This window comes from Anoplophora glabripennis, unplaced genomic scaffold (assembly GCF_000390285.2).
Source record: "Anoplophora glabripennis isolate ALB-LARVAE unplaced genomic scaffold, Agla_2.0 scaffold449, whole genome shotgun sequence".
Lineage (NCBI taxonomy): Eukaryota > Metazoa > Arthropoda > Insecta > Coleoptera > Cerambycidae > Anoplophora > Anoplophora glabripennis.
Window position 1 is genome coordinate 246,756 of NW_019416560.1, and position 15,667 is coordinate 262,422.

The following is a 15,667-nucleotide window of genomic DNA, read 5'->3' on the forward strand; positions in this document are numbered from 1 at the left end:
CAATAAAATGTCTACTAATAATTTTTTCACGTTCTGCGTGGTTTAGTTTTAAATACGTTGTTGAAAATTTCCTAGGCAATGACAAAAGTAAAGAATACAAATGTGAATCTGGAAATCTGGAAAATCTTGGAGACTATACCGAAGAGCAAGGAGAAAGATGTCACTAAGATATTCGTGAACTGGACCGTATCAAGATGGGACATGCATATGATGGCTGATTACTGTTGGATACTGGAACTAAAACTGGAAAAAGAGGACACCACTACATAGATCTTTTGAAGACAAAATACTTCGTTATCATAAAATAAAGTAACTTGATAGACCACGAATTTAACATAAACGAAGGGGATTACACAAACTAGAATNTCTCAAAGCTCTAGACAAAGACGGTGACTGTTTTCAATATTTAGGAGAGAAGTTTCCAGCGATAAATGATGCAAAATTGAAAGAAGGTATTTTTGATAGTCCTCAAATTCGTTCTCTATTTCACAACGAAAATTTCATAACAAAGATGAGTGACACTGAAAAAGCAACATGTCAAAATTTCAAGAATATCTCTCAGAACTTTTTAGAAAATGGGAAGAGTGGGTATTATGAAAATTTGCTTGAAAAGATATTGAAAAATTTTATAGGTTGCTTGATGGATCTTAAATTACTCTTCTACACTCTCACCTCGACTACTTTCCTTAAAACCTTGGTGGCTACAGTGAAGAACAAGGAGAAAGATTCCATCAAGATATAAATGAAATGGAGAATCGATACCAAGCAAAATGGGATATCAACAATACAGCAGATTTCTGTTGGACACTAAAGATAGAAACGAATCAGAATAGACATAAGAGAAAGAGAAACCCGCTGCAGAGGTCATTCCAAGAGAAAAGAGTTCGGTATAAGAGAAGAAAAGTGTAAGAGCAACATCAAAGAAAGCTTGGCTCGAATCAGTTGAATTTATTTGAAGTAATCAATTACTCCATGACATTTATTCAAGACTTTTTGAGATTGTGATTTAAATTTTTTTGCGATATTTTGCGATTTTTGATCAGGTTCAACTAACTTTAGATTCAAATTCGACTCGACAAAATTTATGAGAACAATCTAGTAAACCTCTTTCTAAATTTTCTCACTCTCGTTAATATGATTTTTTGCATTTTCAACTATTTTTTTTTCAAAACTGTAGGGGTATACAGCTTAATAAACTTCAGACTTGAATTCAGCGTATCAAAATACATAAAAAACACACTTGATCAAAGGCAGAACAAATTTTTTTGGAATTTTTGAGCACACTAACGTGATTTTTGGTGATTTTTACAAAATTTGGGGGATGCAGCTTCAAAGACTTCAGATTTCAAGTGTAGAACAAATTTTGTCGAATTTTTTTGCCGTTACTAATGTGATTTTCGGCGTTTTTTCACTATTTTTTAACATTACTCAAAATTTTGGAGATGTTTGAGTTAATCGGACTTCAGATTCGGATTTAGCACGGCAAAATGTCTTTATCTAAAATTAATATTTAGTAATATAGAACTAAATAAATATATCAACTTTATTTTGTATACTTACTAAATTCAAACTGTTTATGTAAGTCGATTCAATTCTTATATTTTATTCGCTCACTGACTAAGTATTTAGTTTATTGCATCGCAATCAAGTGTAAACAACTTTTTCGCATTTTTATTGTCACATGCTGCACTTTAATACAAATGTATACTTAGTGAATTTAAAAGCACTTTATCGCTATAGATAAATAAAAATTAAAGTACATAGAAGCGTTTAAAAATACTCATCGATAAATACTTACTATTTCCAACATTTTCTTTAATTCATGTATTTTATTAATTGCCATTGTTTTCATTGAATTTCAGCAGTTTTAGAATTTTATATATCCAGGTATTTCTTAAAAATGAAACACAACCAAAGAGTAAAAAAGCACCATTAGGTGTATGTTATGAATTAACAAATTTTTATTAGAATAACATACAGTCCGTACATATTTCTTGAGATAGAATTTAAATACATAAAACATTTTTCTTTGCTACGTTGTTTTTAATTTGAGCTCATATCATTTCAATCGGACGAACGATGAACGCTACGCCGCCAATGTCTTTCTACCTCGGGTGTCGAATGCGGTTAATTGCCAGAATGTGACGCAGGGGTCTTCTTGCAATCCTATCGCAACAAATATCGTACGGACTGTACTTTCACTAGACTAATTATAATATCAAGGAGTAATACATAATTATCATTTAGGGTGTAGTACAATTTATATGCTAACAGAGCATGCAATGCTTTTGATGTAACATTTCCAAAATAATTTTAATTACTTAATATTTATGAACCAGGAAACACCTTCAGCTATAACTCAGATAGTATCAGCTAAGTTTATCCCAAAGGAATTTTGATATTGAAAACTGTAGCATATAAAATTAATTATCTGCAAAAACACGAAAATACTTAGTACTGTGTGTGTGTGTGTGTACTATCAGAATAGGAAGTTAAAAGCTAATGACGTATCATGTGATCTACAAGGAGACATACTAATAAATATTACAGAATTAAACATGTTATTGATGCAGCAAAAAAGTATAATATTTATCTTATACATACTCCAACTATTTACAATTAGAACTATCAACAGTATAAATATATATATATATAATGTTGATAATTTTGGAGGAAATTGACTTTGTAAGAGTGAAAAGGAAAACATAGCGAAAGCCATAAGTAATACGGACGAAAAAATGTTCTCGTATATTATACAAATATTCACGGGCAAATGAATAAATTGAAGCCAGATATTTTTAAGGCAGAAGAATGGAGGCTTCATAGATTCCTCTAAATGAAATCTAAAGGAAATCCTTCTCCATAATACGAGTAATTTCACCTCTATTCCTATAATACATTCATGACACCGAAAGAGGGGTACAATAATATGAAATTGGTTTTAGATAGGATGAAATATGATGTTCGTAAGTGATGGGATTGTGGAAATTTAAAAGTTATAACCATTCTTTTAGGGCAACAAGCCTAATGCACAATATATCCCTGTTTTTTATGCAAATGGTATAGCAGAGATAGAAAAAAACCATTACAAGAACTTCCTTAGATCCTGGAACAACAAGTATTGTCAATGCATCATTGATAGATCCATCAAAGGTTCTTCTTCCGCCATTATTTATTAAACTTGGGCTAATAAAAAGAGCTTTAAATAAAGAAGGAAACTATTTTAAGTACTTAGAAAAACTAAAAGAAGGAACATTTGACGGACCCCAAATTCGTACTATGTTGAATGATAAAAATTTTGTTGAAGTTATGAACAACGTAGACAAAGCTGCGTGGTTTAGTTTTAAATACGTTGTTGAAAATTTCCTAGGCAATGACCAAAAGTAAAGAATACAAGTGTGAATCTGGAAATCTGGAAAATCTTGGAGACTATACCGAAGAGCAAGGAGAAAGATGTCACTAAGATATTCGTGAAATGGAATGACGGTATCAAAGAAACTGGATCGTGAATATGATGGCTGATTACTGTTGGATACTGGAACTAAAACTGGAAAAAGAGGACACCACTACATAGATCTTTTGAAGACAAAATACTTCGTTATCATAAAATAAAGTAACTTGATAGACCACGAATTTAACATAAACGAAGGGGATTACACAAACTAGAATAATAATAGTCCACCATCAGTTCTAAGCTTAACAAAACCTACCAAAGTCGAATCTTAAAAAAACAGACTGGTATAAACCACAAATTCTGAATCTAGCATAACCTAATGTATCGCAGGATAAACAAGCAAAATGGCAAATACCTACTGTAAAGCCTACACGTGACATAACCTGATGCAACACATTAATAAAAAGGAATATATTGTCACGTTTACCTGTCTATGTCCTGTTGGTCTTTAAAATTCTAAAACAAATAGTGACAAAAATATATTATCTGATCGAGCTACTCGCTTGGTTGCTGAGAGGGTAGAAATAGAGAGGCAAATCAATTCATTTTAATATTTTATTTCATAAAATACACACTTACACCTCTGAGGGTTTGCTTTTCATGTGGAGGACAAAATTGTGAACTGGCTCCTGGCCATCGACTGGCTCTCAATGCGGTTCCGGACTAGCCCGGTACACCAAGTCTCCGGGATTTAAATATTCTTTTTAAAATGCTGAGTGCAAAGTGCATTCATGAACGCATCTAGAATTTTTGCTTGGGGTAGGTCAAGGGCTGCTGCAAGCTCTGTGGAAGCCTCTAATAAAAAAAATGCAAGTTTGGGCAGGACATAACTAATACAATGCGAAATATCGCCTTACTGTTAAAAATGTTGTCACCACCGTTCCTTTTGGTGAAAATTCGAAATATTTGAAATTATTCAATTTTCGTGGCTCGAAAACATACATAGGTATTGTATTTTCGAAACCGAGAGAGTTGCACTAACCAAATTTGGACAAGACATAGCTAATACAATGCGAAATATCGCCTTAATGTTAAAAATGTTGTCACCGCCATTCTTGTTGGTCAAAATTCGAAATATTTGGAATTATTCAATTTTCGTGACTGAAAACATACATAGGTATTGTATTTTCAAAACCGAGAGAGTTGCACTAACTAAATTTGGACAGGAGATAGCTAATACAATGCGAAATATTACCTTAATGTTAAAAATGTTCTCATCGCCATTCTTGTGGGTGAAAATTCGAAATATTTGGAATTATTTAATTTTCGTGGCTGAAAACATACATAGGTATTGTATTTTCGAAACCGAGAGAGTTGCGCTAACCAAATTTGGACAGGACATAGCTAATACAATGCGAAACGTCGCCTTAATAAAAAACACGCAATCAACGACTTATCGATATAATATTTCAAAGCCTAAGCACTTTTTCGTCTGATTCTAAAAAAAAAGGTAACTTAGTCAGCGATTTACTGATATGAGAAAGATGTTCCCCTAATGCCCATGAGTGCATTAGAATTAAACAGCGGATAAAGGAATTGGGAACAATGACTGAGTCAATTCACCAGTTTATAGAGAGAGTGTGCGAGACGGACGTAGTGCAATGGTCGGTTCAATATGCATACAATTTGCAACTTTTCGTTGCTTTTAAATCTATGTAATGCTAACATGTAATTGATTCTAATTATATTTATAAATTTTATTATATTTTATACAAATGGATATTTGTACCAAAGGTATTTTTCTGAAAACCTACTAATAAAATATGTGTCCAAATAAAGTAATGCCATATGTCCATTCATATTTATCTTACAAAGTTTTAACTATATTTACAGGGTGATTATTTAAATTTTCAATATTACTCTTCCTCTCTCTCTAAAATATTTATAGTTGACAAATGAGATCTAAACCTAACTAACTTAAGGAAAAAGCAAACGAAACTCCGGGTAACTCGATATTTAAAAAAAACAAGCATGTTAATTGGGTCAAAATAAAAACTTTTATTCTTGCACTTTTTTCTCTAAAATTCATTATTGAGAAGTTATAGTAGTACATTTTAATGCTCAATAATATATTTTACAATAAAAAGTTTTTATTTTCATCCTATTAACACTGACTGTACTTTAATTTCAAAATATTAATTATTTTAACAAAAAAATCCAGATTTCTATTGATTTTGAGACATTTTTTGAGGTTAATGGAAAATCCTGACGTAATAGAGCATTTCTAATGGCTCCATCGCCTTCAGCGGGTCAAAATGCAGGGAGGTATCATAGTCCGTTAAAAAATATGTTATTTTTGTGTGTGTGTTTATGTATGTTGTGTCGAATTAGATCATAAAGTCTGAAAACTTAAAAAATTATTAGTAGATATTTTATTACACTTTATGCCGGGGAAGGGTATGTAGAAAAAAGAAAAAAGTAACTTGTAAATGTAAAACTTTCGGAAAATAAAAGTTTAACTCTTTCTTCAATTAACGTTATGAAAAGAAAGCTATCTTTACTTGGGAACAAAGAGGGCTAGGTGAATTCTTTTTTTTTATTACTGTAAAAATAAGCTCTATTTAATGTAAACAAAAACGAATTCCCTAGCGGTGGCGGCGGCGTTTGCCTGACCCTGTGACAATTGTTTTGCGCGTCTTACTTTGTTAATTGTAAAGGGCTACCTAATTTCAACTTTTTGAAATTTTTCTTTTTCGATTCGTTTCTTTAGATCAATTAGAACCTATGTCTATGATATTAACTTTTAAAATTAATGTTTGCATTAAACAATTAGTTCCAAATAAACAAATGAAACTAATTAACAAATACTGGAGCAACAGTTTCATGGTCAATTCAATCGGCGTTTGGCAGACATTGGATTGACCGTCTTTTCCATAAATTTCATCAACATCCATCGCTTTTTTCAATAATAATACGCAATTTTCGAAAACTGATATTTCCGCATTTGGCCCTTATTTTACAGTTAACAAATTAGTAAATATGACTTAAAAATTGCTTATAACAGAAAACTAATATACCAATAGGTCGTCTAGATTTTCGTGGGCGGTATAAAAAATTGAAAAACCACGTAATTTGCCACATTTCTAATTTACCAACTTAACGTCACTTTTTTCTAGTTACTCTTTTGATATTATCATTCTACATACCCTTCCCCGTCATAAAGTGCAATAAAATGTCTACTAATAATTTTTTCACGTTCAAACTCCAATTCGACTGGAGTGTCAGACTTCATATTACTAATAATACTAACGTTTTTATTGCACACTTTTAATATTTTCCATATAATATAACCATTTTCTTTTAGTTTACCCGCCCTCTATAATGTGTGAAAATATTCATCACTTAATGGAATAATTGATATTAGCTGTACCCACCCTAATCCTGAACTTGTTTTTGTGGTGTCAACTCCAGTTTGTTTGTACTTTAAAAATAGTCGTGAAAATGGAACACAAACGAGAACATCCCCCGTTTTTCAAAAGTGTAAGGAATTATTTTAGAGAGTATTGCAATTATTCTAGTATACACGGCTTTAGATATTTTGGTGAAAAGAGAACGTATTTTGAAAGGTAAGCATTTATCTAGGAAATGCATGTTTCTTGTTTAAAAATATAGGTAAAAATATCATGTAATCATTGGCTATAGTGTATGATTTACTCAGTTACTAAGTACAAATAGAATAAACATGTTTAAGCGCTGCACGGAATTTTCTAATACAGCTTATTGAAANAAATTTTGGAGATGTTTGAGTTAATCGGACTTCAGATTCGGATTTAGCACGGCAAAATGTCTTTATCTAAAATTAATATTTAGTAATATAGAACTAAATAAATATATCAACTTTATTTTGTATGCTTACTAAATTCAAACTGTTTATGTAAGTCGATTCAATTCTTATATTTTATTCGCTCACTGACTAAGTATTTAGTTTATTGCATCGCAATCAAGTGTAAACAACTTTTTCGCATTTTTATTGTCACATGCTGCAGTTTAATACAAATGTATACTTAGTGAATTTAAAAGCACTTTATCGCTATAGATAAATAAAAATTAAAGTACATAGAAGCGTTTAAAAATACTCATCGATAAATACTTACTATTTCCAACATTTTCTTTAATTCATGTATTTTATTAATTGCCATTGTTTTCATTGAATTTCAGCAGTTTTAGAATTTTATATATCCAGGTATTTCTTAAAAATGAAACACAACCAAAGAGTAAAAAAGCACCATTAGGTGTATGTTATGAATTAACAAATTTTTATTAGAATAACATACAGTCCGTACATATTTCTTGAGATAGAATTTAAATACATAAAACATTTTTCTTTGCTACGTTGTTTTTAACTTGAGCTCATATCATTTCAATCGGACGAACGATGAACGCTACGCCGCCAATGTCTTTCTACCTCGGGTGTCGAATGCGGTTAATTCCCAGAAAGTGACGCAGGGGTCTTCTTGGATCCCTATCACAACAAATATCGTACGGACTGTACTTTCACTAGACTAATTATAATATCAAGGAGTAATACATAATTATCATTTAGGGTGTAGTACAATTTATATGCTAACAGAGCATGCAATGCTTTTGATGTAACATTTCCAAAATAATTTTAATTACTTAATATTTATGAACCAGGAAACACCTTCAGCTATAACTCAGATAGTATCAGCTAAGTTTATCCCAAAGGAATTTTGATATTGAAAACTGTAGCATATAAAATTAATTATCTGCAAAAACACGAAAATACTTAGTACTGTGTGTGTGTGTGTGTACTATCAGAATAGGAAGTTAAAAGCTAATGACGTATCATGTGATCTACAAGGAGACATACTAATAAATATTACAGAATTAAACATGTTATTGATGCAGCAAAAAAGTATAATATTTATCTTATACATACTCCAACTATTTACAATTAGAACTATCAACAGTATAAATATATATATATATAATGTTGATAATTTTGGAGGAAATTGACTTTGTAAGAGTGAAAAGGAAAACATAGCGAAAGCCATAAGTAATACGGACGAAAAAATGTTCTCGTATATTATACAAATATTCACGGGCAAATGAATAAATTGAAGCCAGATATTTTTAAGGCAGAAGAATGGAGGCTTCATAGATTCCTCTAAATGAAATCTAAAGGAAATCCTTCTCCATAATACGAGTAATTTCACCTCTATTCCTATAATACATTCATGACACCGAAAGAGGGGTACAATAATATGAAATTGGTTTTAGATAGGATGAAATATGATGTTCGTAAGTGATGGGATTGTGGAAATTTAAAAGTTATAACCATTCTTTTAGGGCAACAAGCCTAATGCACAATATATCCCTGTTTTTTATGCAAATGGTATAGCAGAGATAGAAAAAAACCATTACAAGAACTTCCTTAGATCCTGGAACAACAAGTATTGTCAATGCATCATTGATAGATCCATCAAAGGTTCTTCTTCCGCCATTATTTATTAAACTTGGGCTAATAAAAAGAGCTTTAAATAAAGAAGGAAACTATTTTAAGTACTTAGAAAAACTAAAAGAAGGAACATTTGACGGACCCCAAATTCGTACTATGTTGAATGATAAAAATTTTGTTGAAGTTATGAACAACGTAGACAAAGCTGCGTGGTTTAGTTTTAAATACGTTGTTGAAAATTTCCTAGGCAATGACCAAAAGTAAAGAATACAAGTGTGAATCTGGAAATCTGGAAAATCTTGGAGACTATACCGAAGAACAAGGAGAAAGATGTCACTAAGATATTCGAGAAATGGAATGACGCTATCAAAGAAACTGGATCGTGAATATGATGGCTGATTACTGTTGGATACTGGAACTAAAACTGGAAAAAGAGGACACCACTACATAGATCTTTTGAAGACAAAATACTTCGTTATCATAAAATAAAGTAACTTGATAGACCACGAATTTAACATAAACGAAGGGGATTACACAAACTAGAATAATAATAGTCCACCATCAGTTCTAAGCTTAACAAAACCTACCAAAGTCGAATCTTAAAAAAACAGACTGGTATAAACCACAAATTCTGAATCTAGCATAACCTAATGTATCGCAGGATAAACAAGCAAAATGGCAAATACCTACTGTAAAGCCTACACGTGACATAACCTGATGCAACAAATTAATAAAAAGGAATATATTGTCACGTTTACCTGTCTATCTCCTGTTGGTCTTTAAAATACTAAAACAAATAGTGACAAAAATATATTATCTGATCGAGCTACTCGCTTGGTTGCTGAGAGGGTAGAAATAGAGAGGCAAATCAATTCATTTTAATATTTCATTTCATAAAATACACACACCTCTGAGGGTTTGCTTTTCATGTGGAGAACAAAATTGTGAACTGGCTCCTGGCCATCGACTGGCTCTCAATGTGGTTCCGGACTAGCCCGGTTCACCAAGTCTCCGGGATTTAAATATTCTTTTTAAAATGCTGAGTGCAAAGTGCATTCATGAGCGCATCTAGGATTTTTGCTTGGGGTAGGTCAAGGGCTGCTGCAAGCTCTGTGGAAGCCTCTAATAAAAAAAATGCAAGTTTGGGCAGGACATAACTAATACAATGCGAAATATCGCCTTACTGTTAAAAATGTTGTCACCACCGTTCCTTTTGGTGAAAATTCGAAATATTTGAAATTATTCAATTTTCGTGGCTCGAAAACATACATAGGTATTGTATTTTCGAAACCGAGAGAGTTGCACTAACCAAATTTGGACAAGACATAGCTAATACAATGCGAAATATCGCCTTAATGTTAAAAATGTTGTCACCGCCATTCTTGTTGGTCAAAATTCGAAATATTTGGAATTATTCAATTTTCGTGACTGAAAACATACATAGGTATTGTATTTTCAAAACCGAGAGAGTTGCACTAACTAAATTTGGACAGGAGATAGCTAATACAATGCGAAATATTACCTTAATGTTAAAAATGTTCTCATCGCCATTCTTGTGGGTGAAAATTCGAAATATTTGGAATTATTCAATTTTCGTGGCTGAAAACATACATAGGTATTGTATTTTCGAAACCGAGAGAGTTGCGCTAACCAAATTTGGACAGGACATAGCTAATACAATGCGAAACGTCGCCTTAATAAAAAACACGCAATCAACGACTTATCGATATAATATTTCAAAGCCTAAGCACTTTTTCGTCTGATTCTAAAAAAAAAGGTAACTTAGTCAGCGATTTACTGATATGAGAAAGATGTTCCCCTAATGCCCATGAGTGCATTAGAATTAAACAGCGGATAAAGGAATTGGGAACAATGACTGAGTCAATTCACCAGTTTATAGAGAGAGTGTGCGAGACGGACGTAGTGCAATGGTCGGTTCAATATGCATACAATTTGCAACTTTTCGTTGCTTTTAAATCTATGTAATGCTAACATGTAATTGATTCTAATTATATTTATAAATTTTATTATATTTTATACAAATGGATATTTGTACCAAAGGTATTTTTCTGAAAACCTACTAATAAAATATGTGTCCAAATAAAGTAATGCCATATGTCCATTCATATTTATCTTACAAAGTTTTAACTATATTTACAGGGTGATTATTTAAATTTTCAATATTACTCTTCCTCTCTCTCTAAAATATTTATAGTTGACAAATGAGATCTAAACCTAACTAACTTAAGGAAAAAGCAAACGAAACTCCGGGTAACTCGATATTTAAAAAAAACAAGCATGTTAATTGGGTCAAAATAAAAACTTTTATTCTTGCACTTTTTTCTCTAAAATTCATTATTGAGAAGTTATAGTAGTACATTTTAATGCTCAATAATATATTTTACAATAAAAAGTTTTTATTTTCATCCTATTAACACTGACTGTACTTTAATTTCAAAATATTAATTATTTTAACAAAAAAATCCAGATTTCTATTGATTTTGAGACATTTTTTGAGGTTAATGGAAAATCCTGACGTAATAGAGCATTTCTAATGGCTCCATCGCCTTCAGCGGGTCAAAATGCAGGGAGGTATCATAGTCCGTTAAAAAATATGTTATTTTTGTGTGTGTGTTTATGTATGTTGTGTCGAATTAGATCATAAAGTCTGAAAACTTAAAAAATTATTAGTAGACATTTTATTACACTTTATGCCGGGGAAGGGTATGTAGAAAAAAGAAAAAAGTAACTTGTAAATGTAAAACTTTCGGAAAATAAAAGTTTAACTCTTTCTTCAATTAACGTTATGAAAAGAAAGCTATCTTTACTTGGGAACAAAGAGGGCTAGGTGAATTCTTTTTTTTTATTACTGTAAAAATAAGCTCTATTTAATGTAAACAAAAACGAATTCCCTAGCGGTGGCGGCGGCGTTTGCCTGACCCTGTGACAATTGTTTTGCGCGTCTTACTTTGTTAATTGTAAAGGGCTACCTAATTTCAACTTTTTGAAATTTTTCTTTTTCGATTCGTTTCTTTAGATCAATTAGAACCTATGTCTATGATATTAACTTTTAAAATTAATGTTTGCATTAAACAATTAGTTCCAAATAAACAAACGAAACTAATTAACAAATACTGGAGCAACAGTTTCATGGTCAATTCAATCGGCGCTTGGCACACATTGGATTGACCGTCTTTTCCATAAATTTCATCAACATCCATCGCTTTTTTCAATAATAATACGCAATTTTCGAAAACTGATATTTCCGCATTTGGCCCTTATTTTACAGTTAACAAATTAGTAAATATGACTTAAAAACTGCTTATAACAGAAAACTAATATTCCAATAGGTCGTCTAGATTTTCGTGGGCGGTATAAAAAATTGAAAAACCACGTAATTTGCCACATTTCTAATTTACCAACTTAACGTCACTTTTTTCTAGTTACTCATTTGATATTACCATTCTACATACCCTTCCCCGTCATAAAATGCAATAAAATGTCTACTAATAATTTTTTCACGTTCAAACACCAATTCGACTGGAGTGTCAGACTTCATATTACTAATAATACTAACGTTTTTATTGCACACTTTTAATATTTTCCATATAATATAACCATTTTCTTTTAGTTTACCCGCCCTCTATAATGTGTGAAAATATTCATCACTTAATGGAATAATTGATATTAGCTGTACCCACCCTAATCCTGAACTTGTTTTTGTGGTGTCAACTCCAGTTTGTTTGTACTTTAAAAATAGTCGTGAAAATGGAACACAAACGAGAACATCCCCCGTTTTTCAAAAGTGTAAGGAATTATTTTAGAGAGTATTGCAATTATTCTAGTATACACGGCTTTAGATATTTTGGTGAAAAGAGAACGTATTTTGAAAGGTAAGCATTTATCTAGGAAATGCATGTTTCTTGTTTAAAAATATAGGTAAAAATATCATGTAATCATTGGCTATAGTGTATGATTTACTCAGTTACTAAGTACAAATAGAATAAACATGTTTAAGCGCTGCACGGAATTTTCTAATACAGGGTATTGAAAAGCGTGTCGAATACATACAAATTTTATTAGAAAACAAATTATCAAAAGTTCAACTCGATCAACAAAATCATACAAAGAACAAAATCAATAAATGCAACAAAACAGATTTGTGTAATAATTAGAAAAAAATAATTTTCTTTTGTATTCATAAACTATTTTGAAAAATTAGTTGATTAAAGTGTAGATAATATTTTTATAATTTTATAATATAAAATTTCGATTTCCTCCCGTCTACACTTGTAACCTGAGGGGTTATTTCTTTATTTAACCGTCTACCGTTATGACCAGTATCATAACGGTATTAACTTGCAAAAGAGTTTACCATTTACTTCTCGAAAGGTAGTTTATAATTATCATCATCTACACTTTAATTAATACGTGGAAACTTATTCTACTCATTTAGAATGTAATCGAGTGGTTGGTTGTATAGGGTGACACTTAAGTTGGAAGAACAAGAAAACACCAAAACTTTCCAGGAAGGGTTTTAATAACAAAAAAACACCGAGATTTAGGGAACCCAACGCAAATTCATAGCAAAATTAGGAAGGACTTTATCCGTTACTAAATTAACCCGAAGCTCTTCTAAAGTTAAGAAAACTGTCCAGTGTGGAATCCAAGAAGAAAATTGCCTTTTTTCAGAGATCTCTCCTGAATTCGACACCTCGCTTCGACACGCCCATTTCTTAGGTTCAAACGTTTCTGTACTTATCTTATTGGTGGGCTCCCTGAATATTGGCGGTTGAAATGGATTAACTATACCACGTTAATACCTAATTGACTGAATATACAATTATATGGATAATTTTGGGACTAAACTGAACTTACAAGTAACCCTACACCTTCCTCTTGTGACTCCGTATACCAACACGGGACGGATTAGTCAATCTCATATAATCTATTCTTATAGCTTGGAAAATCCAACTAATTGATCTATTATTATTTTTCTCACAACATTCTAACAACTTATTTAAATATCTCGGAATTCCTACGTCGCGTCGTTTCGAATGGATTTCTCGAATTATTAGAAATATCGATTTTTTCCTTCACCACCGCTAAACCGACGCTACCAGATGCCCAATACATGGCCCCGACCGACGGTCTAAGTGAACTTGTTCAAAAACATTGCTAAATTTCATGAGGCCTTCTCTTAAGGACGGCTTTGCATTACTCCCGGTGACATAAGGCACTAGTATCTTGACGACATTATGGCGACGCTAAACCTACTTGAAAACCCTTAACTTTTCAATAATTATTGTTGATTGAAATATTTTACTGTCTGTGTTGACACATCCGTTCCGAGAACTAACAAATAAACTATCACGCGTCCCGGCTTTTGTTGCACACTAATGAAAACAATGTTATTTAACTAATTCTCACTAATAATCATTATAATATTGGTATCCTAACAACACTGCCCTGCCTGTGAATACAACTGACTATGCAATAGTAACGGAATAAAAACATGCAAGTAAAGTAAAGTACTATGATGCAGCAGTGAATTTAAGTGTAGACAAAAAGTTTACAGAAATCACCACCAAGCAAACTTCTGACACATTGGAAGTGAATGTAGTTGTCATGATAGAATAAAAAACCTCATCACTGGTATATAAATGTATATAAATGAAATTATTTATGTAGTTATACAGGGTGTTTCTGAAATAAATTCCTTGCGTAATAAGTGAAATAAGTTCCTTGCGAAATAAGGTCTTTGCGTTCCTTGAAAATGGTCATAGCGGACACGAAAATAAGCACCTTTTATTAATCAACTGATGATCTAAAATATTACATTTTAAATTAAAAAAAAATCATATTAAGGTTTAAACAAATTTAAAACCATCCCTGGTGCGGCAGCGCTGATGGCAATTTTGACGGTTTAAATTTTGCGTTCGAAACTGCTGAAATTTATTCAAATCTCGTTTAAAAGTAACATAAGAATTAAACAATAAACGACTGCTAATAAATTGTCACCAAAAATACCACACCACACATTCACTGAAAACTGTTGCTGGAATCGAGATCTCTGTACAACGTGAGGAGGATTTGCAATACACCAATAAACATTTTATACGCCAGCTAAATAATATTGCAACATACAACGCATGTGCACAAGATGCACAGGGTCGGCTTACATTTATGGTTAATTTCCTAAATTAATTTTCTCGAAAACAGAAGCATTTAGACCGTCAATTGCTTAATAAAAGCTGCTCATCTTTGTGCCACCCATCACCCCTTTCAAGGAACACTTATTTCATAAACACCCTGTATAAGCACTGAAAATGATAACTAACAATCTAGTAAAACAAATTCAAAATAATTTTTGTCATGGCACACATTTAAAAAAGTACCTAGAATATTTTACGCTATCCGTTGTAAAAAATAGATATTAATTTTACCGGAAATTGCCTTGCAGCTTGAAAGGAATGAAAAATACCAACCTGTATATGTTTTCACCACCTACGCGAGGATCAGCGATAACTTTACACCCACCCCAACATCCCAACTGCACACCCTTATCAACAACACTACCAAGTCTTTGTTACAAACTTTCCCTCTTTTGTGTTTGAAAGTCATATATTGATTTGGCGTCCCCACACGCATTCGCTATGTGTTTTGGAAAAACCAGAGTCTTCAAAAAATAGCCAAATTCATCAATTTTCTCCCCATTGCCACCCCCGATATTGTGTAACTTCTATTCGATGCCGAAAGATCCAACCTACACAACGACATCAAAATCTATTCGA

At 32.0% G+C, this 15,667-nt stretch overlaps 1 protein-coding gene across 1 annotated transcript in view; it reads left to right on the plus strand.

The window, feature by feature from the left end:
* LOC108909557 (pickpocket protein 28-like) overlaps positions 1-15,667 on the plus strand; it is a 34,183-nt gene that overhangs the window by 2,098 nt on the left and 16,418 nt on the right. The window contains exon 3 of the mRNA XM_023454939.1: positions 12,634-12,766. Coding sequence (XP_023310707.1) covers positions 12,634-12,766 — 133 coding nt within the window. The remainder of the gene's footprint in view (positions 1-12,633; positions 12,767-15,667) is intronic.